We start from the raw sequence: 14,898 nt of genomic DNA, 5'->3' as shown, positions 1-14,898 counted from the left end.
ACTGAACTGCCTCCCTAGCCCAGTGAGTTGGTTTTGAGCTAGAGTCTCACTATGTAACCCAGGCTGGCCCGGAACTCATGATATGTCTCAGCCTGTTGTTGTATACAAATCCTCCTGCCTCAGCCTTCCAAGTGCTGGGATTATAGGCACGCACCACTATGCTTGGTGGCAAGCACCTTTACCCGCTGGACCATCTTGCTGGCCCTCTCCCCAAACTTTCTTCTGCCTCCAGCCATAAGTAAATTGTTTAAAAACCAAATTGGTGTAGAGAAGCATTTCCAGCCGCCAGGCTGTGACTTTTTGCAGCTTACACTCACAGCTGGATGGTTTTACCACTTAAGTCATCTGGACCACTTCTGCAGCCGCTGGTCACTGACGCAAGGCACAGGCTGCTTCACTGTCAGCCAGGGCTGTCTCCTTGTCCTTTTCTGTCAATTCTGCCAATGTTTTGGCAAACTGACTGCCCAAGTCTCTTCCTTCAAAGTGCCTTGACTTAGAATTGTTAGTGCTCTGTGACATTATTTCAAAGTCAGAGCCAAAGCCCTGGCGATGGTCACGCGCAGCATCAGCGTGTGCTCAGGTTCACGCATCACAGGAGTCCAGCATGGGTCTGTGACATTTTGTTCAAGAGTCTAAAAATTCAAAAATCATTGCCAGAACTCTAGCCAATCCTTCATCTCAATCAATTTGTCATTCTGACCAGGTTATTTTGGGACTCACTATTTTTGACTAAATCAGCTGCTCCTACAACCCTACCTTCTGGAACCATCTGTGCTGGACAGGGCTAACCTTCCTCCTGGCATCCCTGGAAGCCCATTACCCAGGGTCTGGCACGGAGAGGACACACTCTGGTGGTTATGCTGGCCTGAAGCTCTGGATTGGGATATGGCTGCTGTCACCTTGGCCCCAAGCAGACCTCAGGGCTCAGAGTGGGACTAATGAAGCCAAGGCCTGGGATCTGCTCTATTCTAGAAGGTCTGCCGTCTCTCCCAAGGCCAGAGGCAGCATCTTGAACTTGGTATATTACTTAGTCAGTGGGTATCAGGCATTAAAAATGGACCTAATATCCAGGCCTGGTTGTACAGGCCTGTAACTTCAGACTGAGGAGGCTGGGGCAGGAGGGTCAGAAGTTCAAAGCTAGCCCAGGACACTTAGTGAGACTGTCTCAAAATTTCCTAAAAAGTGGCACTGGGAAGATGGCTCAGTGGTTAAGAGCACATACTGCTCTTCCAAAGGACTTGGGTTCTGTTCCCATAGCCCATGTAGGGTGGTTCACAACTGCCTGAGATGCTAGCTCCAAGAGATCTGAAAGCCACTTCTGGCCTCTACAGGCACCTATGCACTTGGCATACCCTCACACAGACATGTACACATAAATAAAAATACATATTAAAAATGTTTAAATAAAAAGAGGGCTCATGTAGAGTGCTTGCCTTTCATGCACAAGGCCCTAGGTTGAAGCCCCAGAACCCCAACAGAAGAGAGGAAAGTGGGGGAGAGCAAGGGCAGCTTAGCAGTCCTGTCCTCTGCAGAACTCCAAGACCACGTCTTACTTTGGGTGTAAAAGTCTCATGCCGTGAATGGTGCTGGGGCAGGATGTCACGTAATGAGGCCCTGTCTTGACAGGGCTTAAAGAGAGGGGCTTCTCCTTGCTCTGCTTTCCAGAAGCAGAATGAGCCCATGCAAGCTCCTACCCTGAAGGATGTTCTGCCTCCACTGCCAATCTCAGGCCATCTGAACCTACGTGGTCCATGTTCACCCTGGCGGCCCCGGCAGCCTCCACGGGGCCCACATGCCTCCTTTCACCTCTACACGCCCGGCTTGCACAGAGGACCAAATCCCCCACCCCCCAAGCCCCTCCTCCCTCCTTCTCAACACCACAAACTGGTGTTCCCTGCAGAGCATCAGACCACGTCTGTCTGCCAGGTCGTCTGACCCACAGAAGGTCCCCTCTGCGATTAGTTAGAAAAGGCTTGTATTTACCGTCAAGATTTAAAATGTGTGGTTTTTCAAACACAAATATCTAAATATCTAACTTTACTCAACTTTTAGGCCCAATTTCTATAGGCCAATGATTTCCCAGAGCCTGATAGAAATCACTTTAATTATTAAAAATATGTTAGCAGTGGGGGGGGGGACAGAGTAATGATGCTAGGAGATTTATATAGAGGTCAGGGGACAACTTTGTGGAACTTGTTTTCTCCTTATTTTTAATTAATTAATTAATTAATTAATTAATTAATTTTGTTTTTCAAGACAGAGTTTCTCTGTGTAGTTTTGTGCCTGTCCTAGATATCACTCTGTAGACCAGGCTGGTCTCAAAATCAAAGAGATCCACCTGGCTCTGCCTCCCAAGTGCTGGGATTAAAGGCGTGCACCACCACCGCCCAACTCCCCTTCTTTACATGGGTTCCAGGGATTGAACTCAAGGTGCCAGGCTTGTGCAGCACAAGCCTTTACCTGATAAGCCATGTTGCCACACCACAACAACATTTTAGATACATCTGTCTTTGTAAATGTACAATGGACCCCAGGGACCCCTCTGACATCTCCTCTGGGGTTAAAGTCGGTGCATTTGGGTCCTGAGATGGTCTGTGTGGGAGAAGCATCGGCATTTGCTACTCCCGCCATAGAGAGCCTTCATCTCCCAGGGCCAGTGGGCCTGGCTCCACTCAGTTCCGCAGGACCGGCCCATCTCGCCCTCTCTTCACAGTCCTCACCTAGTGATGTCTTCTGTCAGCTGGGCCGGGTCAGGAGGGTAGAACTTGACTGTGAAGGCAAAATTCCAGGGACTGCCTAAGAGGAAAAGGCAGGAAAGGTCAGCGAGGCTGCGTCACCCCAGTGGCCACCCCGGTCAGCGAGGCTGCGTCACCCCAGTGGCCACCCCGGTCAGCGAGGCTGCGTCATCCCAGTGGCCACCCCAGACGCACTAGCCTGGGAGCAACCTTCCATAGACTGCCCTCTCTAGGACAATAATTCCCATTTGATGGATAAGGAAACTGAGGCCCAGGCTAACAGATTGGTGGTTGGGCCAGCGAGGTGGCTCAGGGGGTAAAAGCACCTGCCATGAAAGCTTGATCAAGAGCTGAGTTCAATCCCTGGAACCCACAGTGCCAGGGGAAACTCCTGAGAATCGTCCTCTGACCCCCAGATGTATGCTGTAGCATGCCGCCCCCCCCACATACACACAAATAATAAAATACATTTCCTGAGAGAGTTGTGAGCCCACAATGGGAAAGACGATAAAAAGAAAGAAAAGCAACTGTGCACGCCACACGTATGCACTGAACTGCTTCAGTAAATGATGATTTTGAGAACATGGAGGTCCCAGGCAACAAAGGTGACCAGCTTTCCCCACAGGCATAGGGATTTAAACTTCATAATCACCCTGAGAGTGAGGTTTTCATTGATGGGTTGGATGTTGGTTGGCTGGTTGGTTGGATGGTTGGTTGGTTGGTTGGTTGGTTGGTTGGTTGGTTGGTTTTGGTGTTGTTTACAGCACTCCCACTCAAACCCAGGACCATAAGCATGCCAGGCAAGCCAGTGAGCTACCTTCCCAGCCTGAGTTTCCTTTTCATAGACAAAGATTTTAAGGATCAATCAACTAACTGGTAACAGAGAACAGGTTTCCAAACTCTAGCATCCGACCCCAGAGCCCAGGCTCTCAATCACAAAGACTCCTCAGAAAGAGTTTCAAGGGACACAAGCCCGGTGGAAGGAAGAACAGCAGGGCCGATAGACAGTGCTCAGAGCCATTGCATGCTGGGAGCACTGGAGCAGGCACTGTGCGAGCGTCACACATGTGCTACCCCATTTCACCCCCTCAGCAGTCCCAAAGCTGTGTTAGCATGACCCCACTCTACAGAGAGGAAACTGAGGCACGGGACAGTTATGAAACACAAGAAGTAGGAACTGAGCTAGAATTCACATCTAAGCTGGGTCCAGAAGAAAACAGCCACCGTGTCTGGCGATGTCTAAGGGCGTGTCTCCTTGCAGTCACTCTCAGGCCAGGAGGCAGGGACAGCTAGTCCGCTTGCCAAGAAGAATCAGAGACTCAGAGGAACTGTCCAAGGTGTCTTAGGTGACAGGCAATGAGGCTTGAAGGGAGAGATACCTATCTCTGAAGTCCAGGACACAAGGGCTCATAAAGCCACCACCCAGACTGAGGGGATATGACCAACCACAGAAATCAGGCAAAACTGCTCCCTTGAGGACAAAGGACAGGACTGGGATGAACAGGTGGGCATTTCAGAGACCTGGGGCAAAGGCAAAGCCCTAATAGAGAAGGGATGTGTGTGGGCGTGTGTGTGTGTGTGTGTGTGTGTGTGTGTGTGTGTGTGTGTGTGTGTGTACCTTGTTCATGTGCATGTGGAGGCCAGGGGTTGATGTCTTCCTCTAATGCTATCTACCATATTATTATTATTTTGTTTTGTTTTTTGAGACAGGGTTTCTCTGTGTAGACCTAGCTATCCTGGAACTCACTCTGTAGACCAGGTTGGCCTTGAACTCACAGAGATCTGCCTGGCTCTGCTTCCCAAATGCTGCGATTAAAGGCGTGTACTACCATGGCCCAGCTGTTATCTTTGTTTTTAAGGGTCTATTTTTATTTTATACATATAAGAGTTTCGCCTGTATGTTAAGTGCGCCGTACGCATGCAGTGCCTGCAGAGGCCAGAAGAGGGCGTCATATTCCCCCTGGAACTGGAGTTACAGATGGCAGGTGCTGGGAATCAACCCCGGGTCCTCTGAAAGAGCAGCAAGCGCTTTTAGCCATCGAGCCTTCCCTTCAGCCCTACTTACTCTTGACAATTTCACCCATATATACGTGTGTCTTGGTCATATCCACCCCCACTCCCCCGACACCCCAACACGCCTCCTTCTCACCTTCATGTCCTCCCTTCTTCCTTTACTAGACCCTGAGTCCAGTGAGTGCTCCCGACATTGCAGGAGGATTGGGTCATCCATCTCACCTCTTTTTTCTGCGGCTGGTTTTTCACTGAACTTGGAGCTCATCTGTGTGGCTAGACTGGCTGGACAGCAAGCCCCTAGAATTCAGCGGGGCTACAAATGTGTGCTGCTCGACTGACTTTACTTGGCCGCTGAGAATCTGAGCTCAGGTCCTAAGGCTTGGGCAGCAAGCACTGAGCCAACTCCCCAGGCCTCTAGAGGAGGCACTTCCTAAGGACCAAGGCTAAAGGTGTGCAGGCTATGGCTTGAGCTGTCGCGGGAACAATAGTCCGCGTGTCAAGCCGGGCAGGCAGGGCCTCCTGGATTGCTCTGGGGAATGACCCTAGGGCCTGGCCATTCAGCCTCTCTTTTCCAGGCTACTGGTCTTTATTAAACTCTGCAGCTTGGCTGCCTGTATCTGTACCAATTCTTTCAAAGCATGAAAGGCTGGCCTCCCAGCAGGGCTGGCACTACTAGAAGAGACGGCCTAAAATTCAGCCCTAGAGCCCCGCTGACCCGCAGAAGTACGCTCTGCCGATGCGCCTGCCTCTTTGTCTCCAACTGTCAGGAACCTAGAGGAAAATCTCCTCAAGCCCCTCCTGTGGAGTCAGCTGGCTTCCCTGGGCCAGCTGCCTGCTGTCATGGCAACAGACTCAGCTACAGCTTCCCAGCCAGGGGGCCAGAGAGTCCAACCCTGAAGAGCTCAAGCATATCCAGGGTGTGTGGGGCCTGGGATGGAGGCAGAGATGCTCACCACCTACTATAGGTCCATTCGCTGAGGGGCCAACCTCCCCCTTCTACTATTTGAAAGCTTTCTCAGCCCTCCCAACATGCTTCTTCTCTCTGGGCCCGGAAAGACAGGTTGCTGACCTGCTCCTCTGCCTCCTCCCCGGGCACTGAAAAGAGAGCAAGACATAGGCCAGGGCTCAAGACTGGCTCAGCCAGCACTTGGCTCTGTGACCTTGTGTTAAGTTCCTGCCACTCTCCAGACCTAAGCTAAGGGTTGTTTAGTTACTACACCATCCAGGTCATCTGCTTGTCCTCTTGTCCTGGATGACTCTGCAGAGCTGACCTCCTGAATGCATTTACAGCTTCTTCACTAATTTGCAGTGTGGCTCTGAACTGTCATTTCTGTGATCTGGGCCTCAGACAACATCATCCTGCCCTGCCTTCTCTAAGTAAGACCTGTCATGATGGCAGAGGAGTATGAGGATCCAGGAGCACATCCCAAAGTCGGCCCTGCCCACCCATCCACACACACATCAGCCACAAGCCAGAACTCACTCCGGATCTGCTTCTTGATTTCCTTGGAAGGGTCCAGCCAGTTCTGGAAGAGAATCAAAGATTCATCCTTTAGAAGGAAGATGGGGGAGGGCAGGGTGGGACTGGGAGAGATTGACTACCCGGAAGTGGCCAGCCACAGACTCCCATGGGGAACACCGTGGCCGAGATTGATTTACTTGGCACTAGGGAGTGAGGTCTGGATTCCCAGCAGGGTTTGGTCACGGCATCAAGGCTGGTATTGCCCTGAGATGGCCACAGTGACCAGGTACTGCAGCTTTAGCTAGAAGGACAGTGAATCAGTCTGCCCAACCCCCGGGGTGGGAAGAAGGCGTTGACTGAGGACTGCTCTGTTCCCCAGGGAGACCACACAGCCACATCATCGCTCTCTAGGTACCTGTCTGGGGATACCTTAGAAGAGACTGGGGGCAGGGAGGTGGGCCAGAGAACTGGGAGTGGTCAGGGCTGCTGATGGAGAAAGGAAAGGTGCCTACCGCAGGTCTAGGGACCGCCTCCCCGCCCACCCGCCACAGCAGACCCCTAGCCAGGTACCTTCTGGCTGTCGGCATCCGAGAAGGTCAGACCGAAGTAGTCCTTCTCCAGGAGGTTGAGGTGCTCACAGACCAGGTCAAACAGCACCTGGCCGCGGCCGTGCTTCTGAGGGAGAGGGAAGAGCTATGTGAGGCTGGCGTACCCGCAGGTGGGGCTGGGGGCTGACCCAGCTTCCACTGGACACACCGAGAGCCCCCGGGAGCCTCCCTGTGGCTGGGGAGGCCCTCAGCACTCCTGCCACCTGGCTCCACTCTCGGGGTCTCTAATGTCCACCTCACCTAGGTCTCCCCCACAAGCCCTGCCGGGGTCTTCCTAGACCGCGGACCTGCCTGGAGCATATTGGAGATTTCTCCTTCACAGAAATCAAGAGAAGAAGCTGGAAGCCAAAGACCTAAGGCTCAGGGATGAGAGGAGAAGAAGATGGCCTCAAAAGGTGCGAGGCCAAGCGGCGTGTGTGTGTGTGTGTGTGTGTGTGTGTGTGTGTGTGTGTGTACAGGAACTCAGAATCACACTGGGACTATCCTTCTGTGGTCAGCCCTGCATATCAGCCCTTAAATGGTAACATTCTTACCAAGGCACAGCCTCCCCCGAGACACCTTTTCCTGGTGCCAGTCTGTGTTGGGTCTTAATTTGGTTTGCAACAGTGATGACCCTTTCTGGACCTTAGTGGCGCCATCTGTACAAGGGAGTGCCAGGCCAAGCCAGCCCTCCGGACATCGCGGTTGGTCCTCCTCTGGCTTGGCTTGGACTTCGGGCACACAGGAGCTAGCCTGGCACGGAGGCCAGCCGGCCCGGGGTGGGGCATATGGCACTGGGCGCTCCCTACCTCCACCTCACACTCGTACTCAGAGGCATCAAGCAGAGTGACTCGGCAGATGGCACTCTTGAACTTCTTGGCAATCTTCTGGGGTGACTTCTGGGCCTTGCTGGGCGTAGTCCTCTCCGACAGGCCATCGGCCTCACAATAGTCCTTATCCTCCATATCTAGGCTCTGTGGGGCCAACAAGGAAAGAAGTCAGTGAAATTGAAACAACAAGAAGTAACTGGGTGGCTGAGGCCAAGATGTACCCTAAAATAAGAGGTGGTACCTTCCAAGCCCGTCAGGGTGGCTGGGGGTTATGGTTGGTATATACAGGTAGAGATTTGATGTTTTCATATGAGCTGAGGGGTCTGTGTCCTTCCTACAGACTCCTGCTACCATGGACGGCCTCTGCGGACAGGAGCAGTCCACCAGGCTGCGCTGTCTCTCTCCCTAGAACAATTTGTGACTTATCAGGGCATCTGACTGCTCTGTCCAGTCCTACCTGTCACTAGGTTTAGCATGAGGCTGAGCTGTGGTGATGGTAATAGAGGGAAGAGCTGGCTCCCTCTAAGAGTGTAGCCAAGTCCTTGACTCTCTGGGCCTGTCGTGAATTAGGAGGCAGGGCTGGAGAGATGGCTCAGCAATTAAGAGCACCGGCTGCTCTTCCTGAGAACCTGGGTTTCCCAGGTTCAATTCCCAGCACCCACAATGTAGCTCACAATTGTCTGTAACTCCAGTTCTGGGGTAATCTGACACATTCACACCAATGCACATAAAATAAATAAGTTAAATGAATTAGGGAGGCTTAAATGGAGGGTTCAGTGAGTCCTTTAGACGCCCATAGTTTTACAGGGATGAGTTTGATCTTACAGGGTTTGCCAAGCTTGAGTGAAAAGGCAGCAGACTAAAGTTGAAAGGACAGTATCTGGAATCAGTTCTGGGTCTGGCCTCCACCTCTGGCACTTTATTCCTATGTGAATTCCTTTGGGGAACTGGGTACAATGCACTGGGCCACAGACCCTCTTAGCATAAAATGGAGGAAATGACAGCTCCCCTCTGGGGACTGAGGGAATTAAGTATAAAATGACCAGCATGCCTCCAGGCCAGAGTTCAGCACATAACAAGTCATGAATGCATCTGAATCTCCTTTTTCCTGTCTGGCTGAGAAAATACCAGGGCCCTAAGAACTGGACCAGGAGGACTAGTGGGGCGGGAAGAGGGGCACCCCAGGCCTCAGTACACACCTGTTCAGCAGGCCTTGTGTCCTGCTGGGGCAGATGCTTCTCATTGGAGTTGGTCTCTGGGTGGCTGTGGCCTGCAGGGGTCACTGGGGTGGTCACAGCTGCAGCAGCCTCAGGCTGCTGTGGAGTCTCCTCCTGAGCCTTCTTCACCTCAGAATCCGGGCCTGTCTCTGTTGTCATGGTGACCAGCACGCCTGCATTGGAATGAAGGAGAGCATGTGACTAGGGAGAAGGAGGATAGTGACAGCGAGGGGGCAGGAACCGCACGCGGTGAGGGACAGATGGAGACAAATGGACAAAGAAGCAGAGAAGGGAGTGGGGGTGGGGCAAGGGGACTGTGAGGCACGAGAACGTGAGGGGTTAGTGGCCCTTCCAGAGGAAGTCTCAGGTCTCCTTCCCTCTATGTCCACAGTCACATAGAAATCAGACCTCTCGGTCCAGACCTGGGATCTGGAGCCTTTCTGAGGCTGATAAGCGTCTCTCTAAAGCACTTTGCTCTGCACAGGGTGCCAGCAAGGCCCTGGCCAGGCCGACTCTCCACTACACAGGTGTGGCACACGACAGCCCCTTAGTTAATGCAGGACTCGTTAGTGCAAACTGGGAAAGCCCTGGGTTCCAGACTTGTGTGCATGAGTTTAAGCATCTCCCTTCACTTCCCAAGCTTCAATAACACACACACACACACACACACACACACACACACACACTCCAGCCCCAGCTTCCCAGGATGTTGTCAAGATGGGGCTCCATGGATCCAAACAGGTAGACACTAGTAGAAAACACACTGTGATGCCCAGGGAATGCTCAGGGTGGCAGGGCTCAGTCTATCTGTCACAAATGTATCACCTCACCTCTCTGGGACTCACCCATAAACTGAGGGGGAATATCTTAGGGACAGGTTGTCCTTAAGTTTCCCCTTTGAAACATTAAATGAGATGCCAGAGAAGAACATGGAGCTGCTGTCCAGCTATTCTCCTGGAATTAGCCAGATCCTAAAGACTGTAGCCTAACAGTGCGGCTTCATGTTCTATTCATTCTGTAAGAGATCATAAAGGACACTTGCCACTGTTAAGAAAAGTTAAAGGAAAATTCAAAGACCTACAGGGATGGGAGGGATAAGAGAAGAAGTACCGTTTGTACTCCAGACACTCTGGAATTACTTGGATCTTTTTTTGTTCTTGAGACAAGGTCTCACCATACAGCCCACGCTAGCCTTGAACTCACTGTGTAGCCCATGCTGGCACTAAACTATTTTTCAGAATTTTATTATTGTTGTTGTTGTTGCATGTGTGCACACATGTGCATGCACACATCTTAGCATGTCTGTGGAGGACAACTTTTCAGGATTTGACTGTCTCTTTCCGCAATGGGTTCTGGGGACCAACTCAGGTCTTTAGGCTTGTGCGACAAGCAGTTTTATCCACTAAGCCACCTCAACAGCTGAGGCCTTGAACTCTTGATCCTTCTGTCTCAGCCTTCCCAATGACGGAATTACAGGTATATGCCGTCACATCCAACACTTGGGTATTTGGAATACGATATTAATTTGTAAGTTTGTTTGGTTTTAAAGGCAAAAACACTCATTCATGACCACAACCAGTATATATATATATATCAAATAGAGTAAGAGAACTGGTGGGCAGGAAGCACCACTCTTTAGTCTAGACCTTTCCTCTAAGTTCACTGTATCTATGATAGCATATGAGAAAGAACCACACAAGACCTGGTGGGAAGCTCTCCTCAACCATCCACCATGACAGACTTCAGATGGACAGGGATACTGAACACCCTGAACCAACCACATACTCTAGGACTCACATTTCCACTTATTTATTTACGTCAGGTATAATGTCTCACATCTCTATCACCAGTACTTGGGAAGCTGAGGCAGGAGGATTACCACAAGTCTGAAGCCAGCCTAGGCTACAAAATGAGACCTGTCTCAAAAAAAACCAAGACCAAACCACATCAAACAAAACAAAACATTTTAATTTATTTACTTATTCAAATTTGTGGAGGGGATGGAGGTGGAGTCCAGGGCCTCACACACACGAGGCAAGCACCCTGGCCATTCGTTTTTATTCTTTGGTACCTCTCTGTATTCCCATGGGCCCTAGGCCAACTACAGGTGAGCCTAGGGCCATGAAGAGGCTACGATGTCCTCTGCCCACAGGGCACACATGGAAGTCCTCACGAGGTGACACTGAGACAAACAGGCGGTGTGCATGTCCCCAGCCCTGCTGCTTTACAGCCAGGTGGAGAGGAAGGGGGGGGGGGCTGTGGTCACGCTGGGGAGGAAGGGGGGGCTGTGGTCACACTGCTTCGCTCTACCCAGAGGCTCTCTTCCTGCCATTCCCCTCTTCTTAAGGGGCAAAGGGACAGCTTCAAGCCAGTTATATGAAGACACTCCATCACTCACGTGAGCTCTGGACACAACACAACAGTTGCTCTGAGGGAGTTCCCAGCCCAGGCAGGGTCAAACTGAGTCCTGTTGGCCGAGCCCAGGACCTTCCCTCAGCCTGGGCGTGAGATTATCCGCTCCTTACCTCCTCAAGTCAGGTGGGGTCAATAGGCAAGAACGCTTGAAATAATTTTGCATTTCAGTGGACCTTGAGAGCCTATTTGGATGTTCTAGCAGGGGTGTGTCCTCCTCTTTGACCAACAGCTTAGTGCAAACAAAGCCCTGAGGGAGGAAGAGGACACCCACCTGGCCACCAGATCAGCTGAATCAACACTGGTGATCAATGTGCAGTCAGATCAACCTCATACCCTAGTTTTGTATTTTAGAAAGAATCCTAAGACTGGAGTTGGAGAGATAGCTCAGTGGTTATGAGTACCTGCTGCTACTCCAAAGGACCTGAGTTCCATTCCCAGCACCCACATCAAGTAGCTCAGAACTGCCTCTAACTCCAGCTGTGGGTTGGGGAGGGACGTCTGAGTCCCTCCTACAGCCTCCACCACCACCACCACACACACATGGCAAATAACCAAATAAATATCTAAAAGCATTTCTAAAAATCCAAAGACTTATGTGGGCATTTTCTGCTGTGACAAGCAGAATCCACATGACCCTGGTGTCCAGGCAGCCCCAGGGGTACATCCACTCCTCCCCCTCCTGTGTCCTCTGTTCAGCTTCAGCCCAGACTCTTGGAACATTTCCCCTCACCTGAGTCTTTCTGGAAACAGCTAGGAAAGCGATCTCAGGTGGATACCCCACATTCCCCTGCAGAGCTCTGCTAGCCAGTGGCACAGACAGGAAGAGTTGGATGGGCACCGTTGGAGAAATAACGACTCCCTGCTACTTGTGTCACGGGAAGACTCACAGGACTTGAATGACAGTCACTTCCTCACACAGTGGGCTTAGCTTCTAACCCACTCTCTTCCCCACTGGTTGCTCAGCTCTCCAGATCTTAACCCAGGCCCATTTTCTCTCCCCTGCACTCAACTACCTCCAGCAAAAAGCCCAGCAGAACCCCCTCAAAGGAGAAATGGCCCAGGCCCAGGCTGGACACCAAGGAGGTGCCATGGCCACCAGCTAGGAAAAATAAATGCTAGGGACCCGAGCCCCCATCAAAAAGGAAAGAATAGCTGCCAGTTATTCAAAGCTTCAGCCAGGAATAGAAACACTTGAGCTTGCCTGGAATCGCTGCCGCCAATCCCATCCCCACCTTCCAGCTTAACTGACAGCTCATCATTCCCTGCATTAAAATTTCAAACTCCTTTATTTCTCATCACATTCATCTCAGCACTGCCCGTGAATCTTCAACTACCTCCTTACATAACACTTCTGCACAAGGTAAATAAGGAAGTGCATTGCTCTGAAACACGCGTCCAGGTTCCGTACCTGCATGGCGCAAGCCCAGCCCTTTCTCAAGCCTTCTGCCTAGGCTGGATCCTTTCCTGAATATGCGGTTTAACCGCTCCCTCTTCTTCCAGGAAGCCCTTCCCAGCCATCTCCCCACCAAAGGATCTGCACACTTGTACAACCCCATGGAACATTCTTTTCCCTGCACGTCTCTGGCAAGCATCGTCTGCACTGATTGGCTGTTGACTTTCCCCCCTTGGCTCTGTCAGCCTGTGCTGTGCTCACTGTGTTATTCATCCCAGGGTCAAGGGTCACATCTAGTGGAAACTAGAACTGGAGTACTCAATAAATACTATTATGGTGATATGTAACGTCGGCGTGAACGAACCAGTAGAAGAGAAGGACTGGATGAAGGTCACCAAAAACAAACAAACAAAAGCCCTGTGGGACTTCCATGAAAACACTCTGCTCCTGTACCACATTCTCCAGATACATCAGCCATTTATTCTTGTTCCAATCATCATGACATCCTCATTTCTTCATCCACGAGTAGCAATTATATCTCCTTTGGCGGGTGCCTTTCAAGATTGCATATTAAAATTACCTAGACTGCATATTGTACAAATAAACTTATTAAAATACAGAGAATTTTATATTTGAAAACTCAGTACACCACTCCCAGGGATTTTAAATTTCAGTACAATTTTTTTAGGGTTGTTATTTTCTTTCTAAACACTACAGCAATCTCCTTATCTATGCCACATCAGGCTGGTTTACCTTCACCCTGAGTGTTCTGATAGTTCCCAATTCTTAAAACATACACTGCACAGTGGTGGTGCACACCTTTAGTCCTAGCACTTGGGAGGCAGAGGGCAGCCTGTGAGTTCCAGGACAGCCAGGGCTCTTACACAGAGAAACAAAACAAAAATAAAAAACAAACAAACAGAAAGCAAACATACTCAAGAACACAGGTCCTCAGGCTCTGACAGCCTCCCTGAGAATAAGAATTGGTTACTTCTAGTTCTGATCTGCCAGTGTGTCTCTTTGGGAAGTCCTAGTTGTCTATATTATACTATCAATAAATGGGAACAACAAGTCATGCATTTATTTCCAACTTACGGTGGGCTTGTCAGGACATAACATTCTGGAAAGTCAAGTGGCGTCGAGGATGGATATTTCAGCCAAGTATCAGCTATGGGTTATCTCTGTGTGACAGAACAGAGTAACACTGTCCTTCTATGTCCCCGTAGCTTGCTTGAGATCAGGTTCCCGTTGAAACCTGCCCTCAAGAGATCTTCCTCCCTCATCCTCCCAAGCAGCTGGGACTTCAAGGACATGTTACCATGCCCGTGTGGTCTTGATAACAGTGCTGATCCTCCAGGCTGGCCTCGAACTCACAGAGATCTGCCTGTCTCTGCCTCCTGAGTGCTGGGATTAAAGACGTGCGCCACTCACCTGCCGCCATGCCAGAATCTACATCTTTAAATGACTGCCTTACAACTTGAGGTTAGCCAGGTATGAAAGTTCATGCCTGTGATCCTAGCACTCAGGAGGCTGTGGCAGGAGGATTGCTGTGAGTTTGAGGGTAGCCTGCATTATGTAGAGAATACATAACAAGATCTAGACTGAAATGAATAAATAGATAAATCCACACACATAAAACCCAGAGGTTAAAAAACAGTGTTTTTCAGACACATGGCTTCAGATAACAGGATGAGGAGATCAATACATCCTGTTTAAGCCTATTTTTAAATTTTATTAATTAAAGTAAAAATAACATTTAAAACATTTTTACAATAAAAATCTTTCTTTGACAAGTCCCAGGATAACAGCGTTGTCTCTCATTAGGCCACAGAAAGGGAGCCAAGAACTGGGCTGTGGCTTCTGACACAGCAGGCCATGTCACGTGGACATGGTTCTCGTTCAGGCTCAGGACAGCACAGACTGGGAGAGCTGCTGGGTGGCACAGTAAGGGACCCTGAGGGGAAGCACGTGCCGGTTCCCATGGCGCTCACTGCAGTGAGAAGATGGTGGCTGTCCCAGGAGATGCCTGCAAGGGATTTAGATCCACCAGGGTATGTTTTAGCCTTGCACAAGAGTCTGGGGACCTGGTGATCCGGAACGTGGTCTTGGCTCTCAAAGAAGGCTTCTAGGGTAGGGGTGGAAATGAAGTTGAAACATTTAGAGAGACGGAGGCAGAGAGGGCACATGGGCAGAGTCACCATGTGGGCAATGGACCAGCCCTTGATGCCCTGACACCTCAAGAAACA

General features: G+C 50.6%; 1 protein-coding gene across 15 annotated transcripts in view; it reads right to left on the bottom strand.

Annotated features, from left to right (window-relative positions):
- The window catches only part of Epb41l1 (erythrocyte membrane protein band 4.1 like 1), a 129,101-nt gene that overhangs the window by 46,555 nt on the left and 67,648 nt on the right, over positions 1-14,898 (bottom strand). For 14 of the 15 annotated variants that reach the window (XM_037205360.1, XM_037205362.1, XM_037205366.1 and 11 more), the window contains 5 exons: positions 8,827-9,017; positions 7,607-7,771; positions 6,781-6,885; positions 6,232-6,274; positions 2,721-2,796 (listed from right to left, as the gene is read on the bottom strand). In XM_037205360.1, coding sequence (XP_037061255.1) covers positions 2,721-2,796; positions 6,232-6,274; positions 6,781-6,885; positions 7,607-7,771; positions 8,827-9,003 — 566 coding nt within the window. In that variant the 5' untranslated portion in view covers positions 9,004-9,017. Of the gene's footprint in view, positions 1-2,720; positions 2,797-6,231; positions 6,275-6,780; positions 6,886-7,606; positions 7,772-8,826; positions 9,018-13,747; positions 14,066-14,898 lie in introns of those variants that run through there. The other variant, XM_037205361.1, reaches the window with a different exon arrangement.

Source organism: Peromyscus leucopus, chromosome 4, assembly GCF_004664715.2.
Source record: "Peromyscus leucopus breed LL Stock chromosome 4, UCI_PerLeu_2.1, whole genome shotgun sequence".
In the NCBI taxonomy this organism is placed as follows: Eukaryota; Metazoa; Chordata; class Mammalia; order Rodentia; family Cricetidae; genus Peromyscus; species Peromyscus leucopus.
This window is presented reverse-complemented; position numbering and strand designations above follow the sequence as displayed.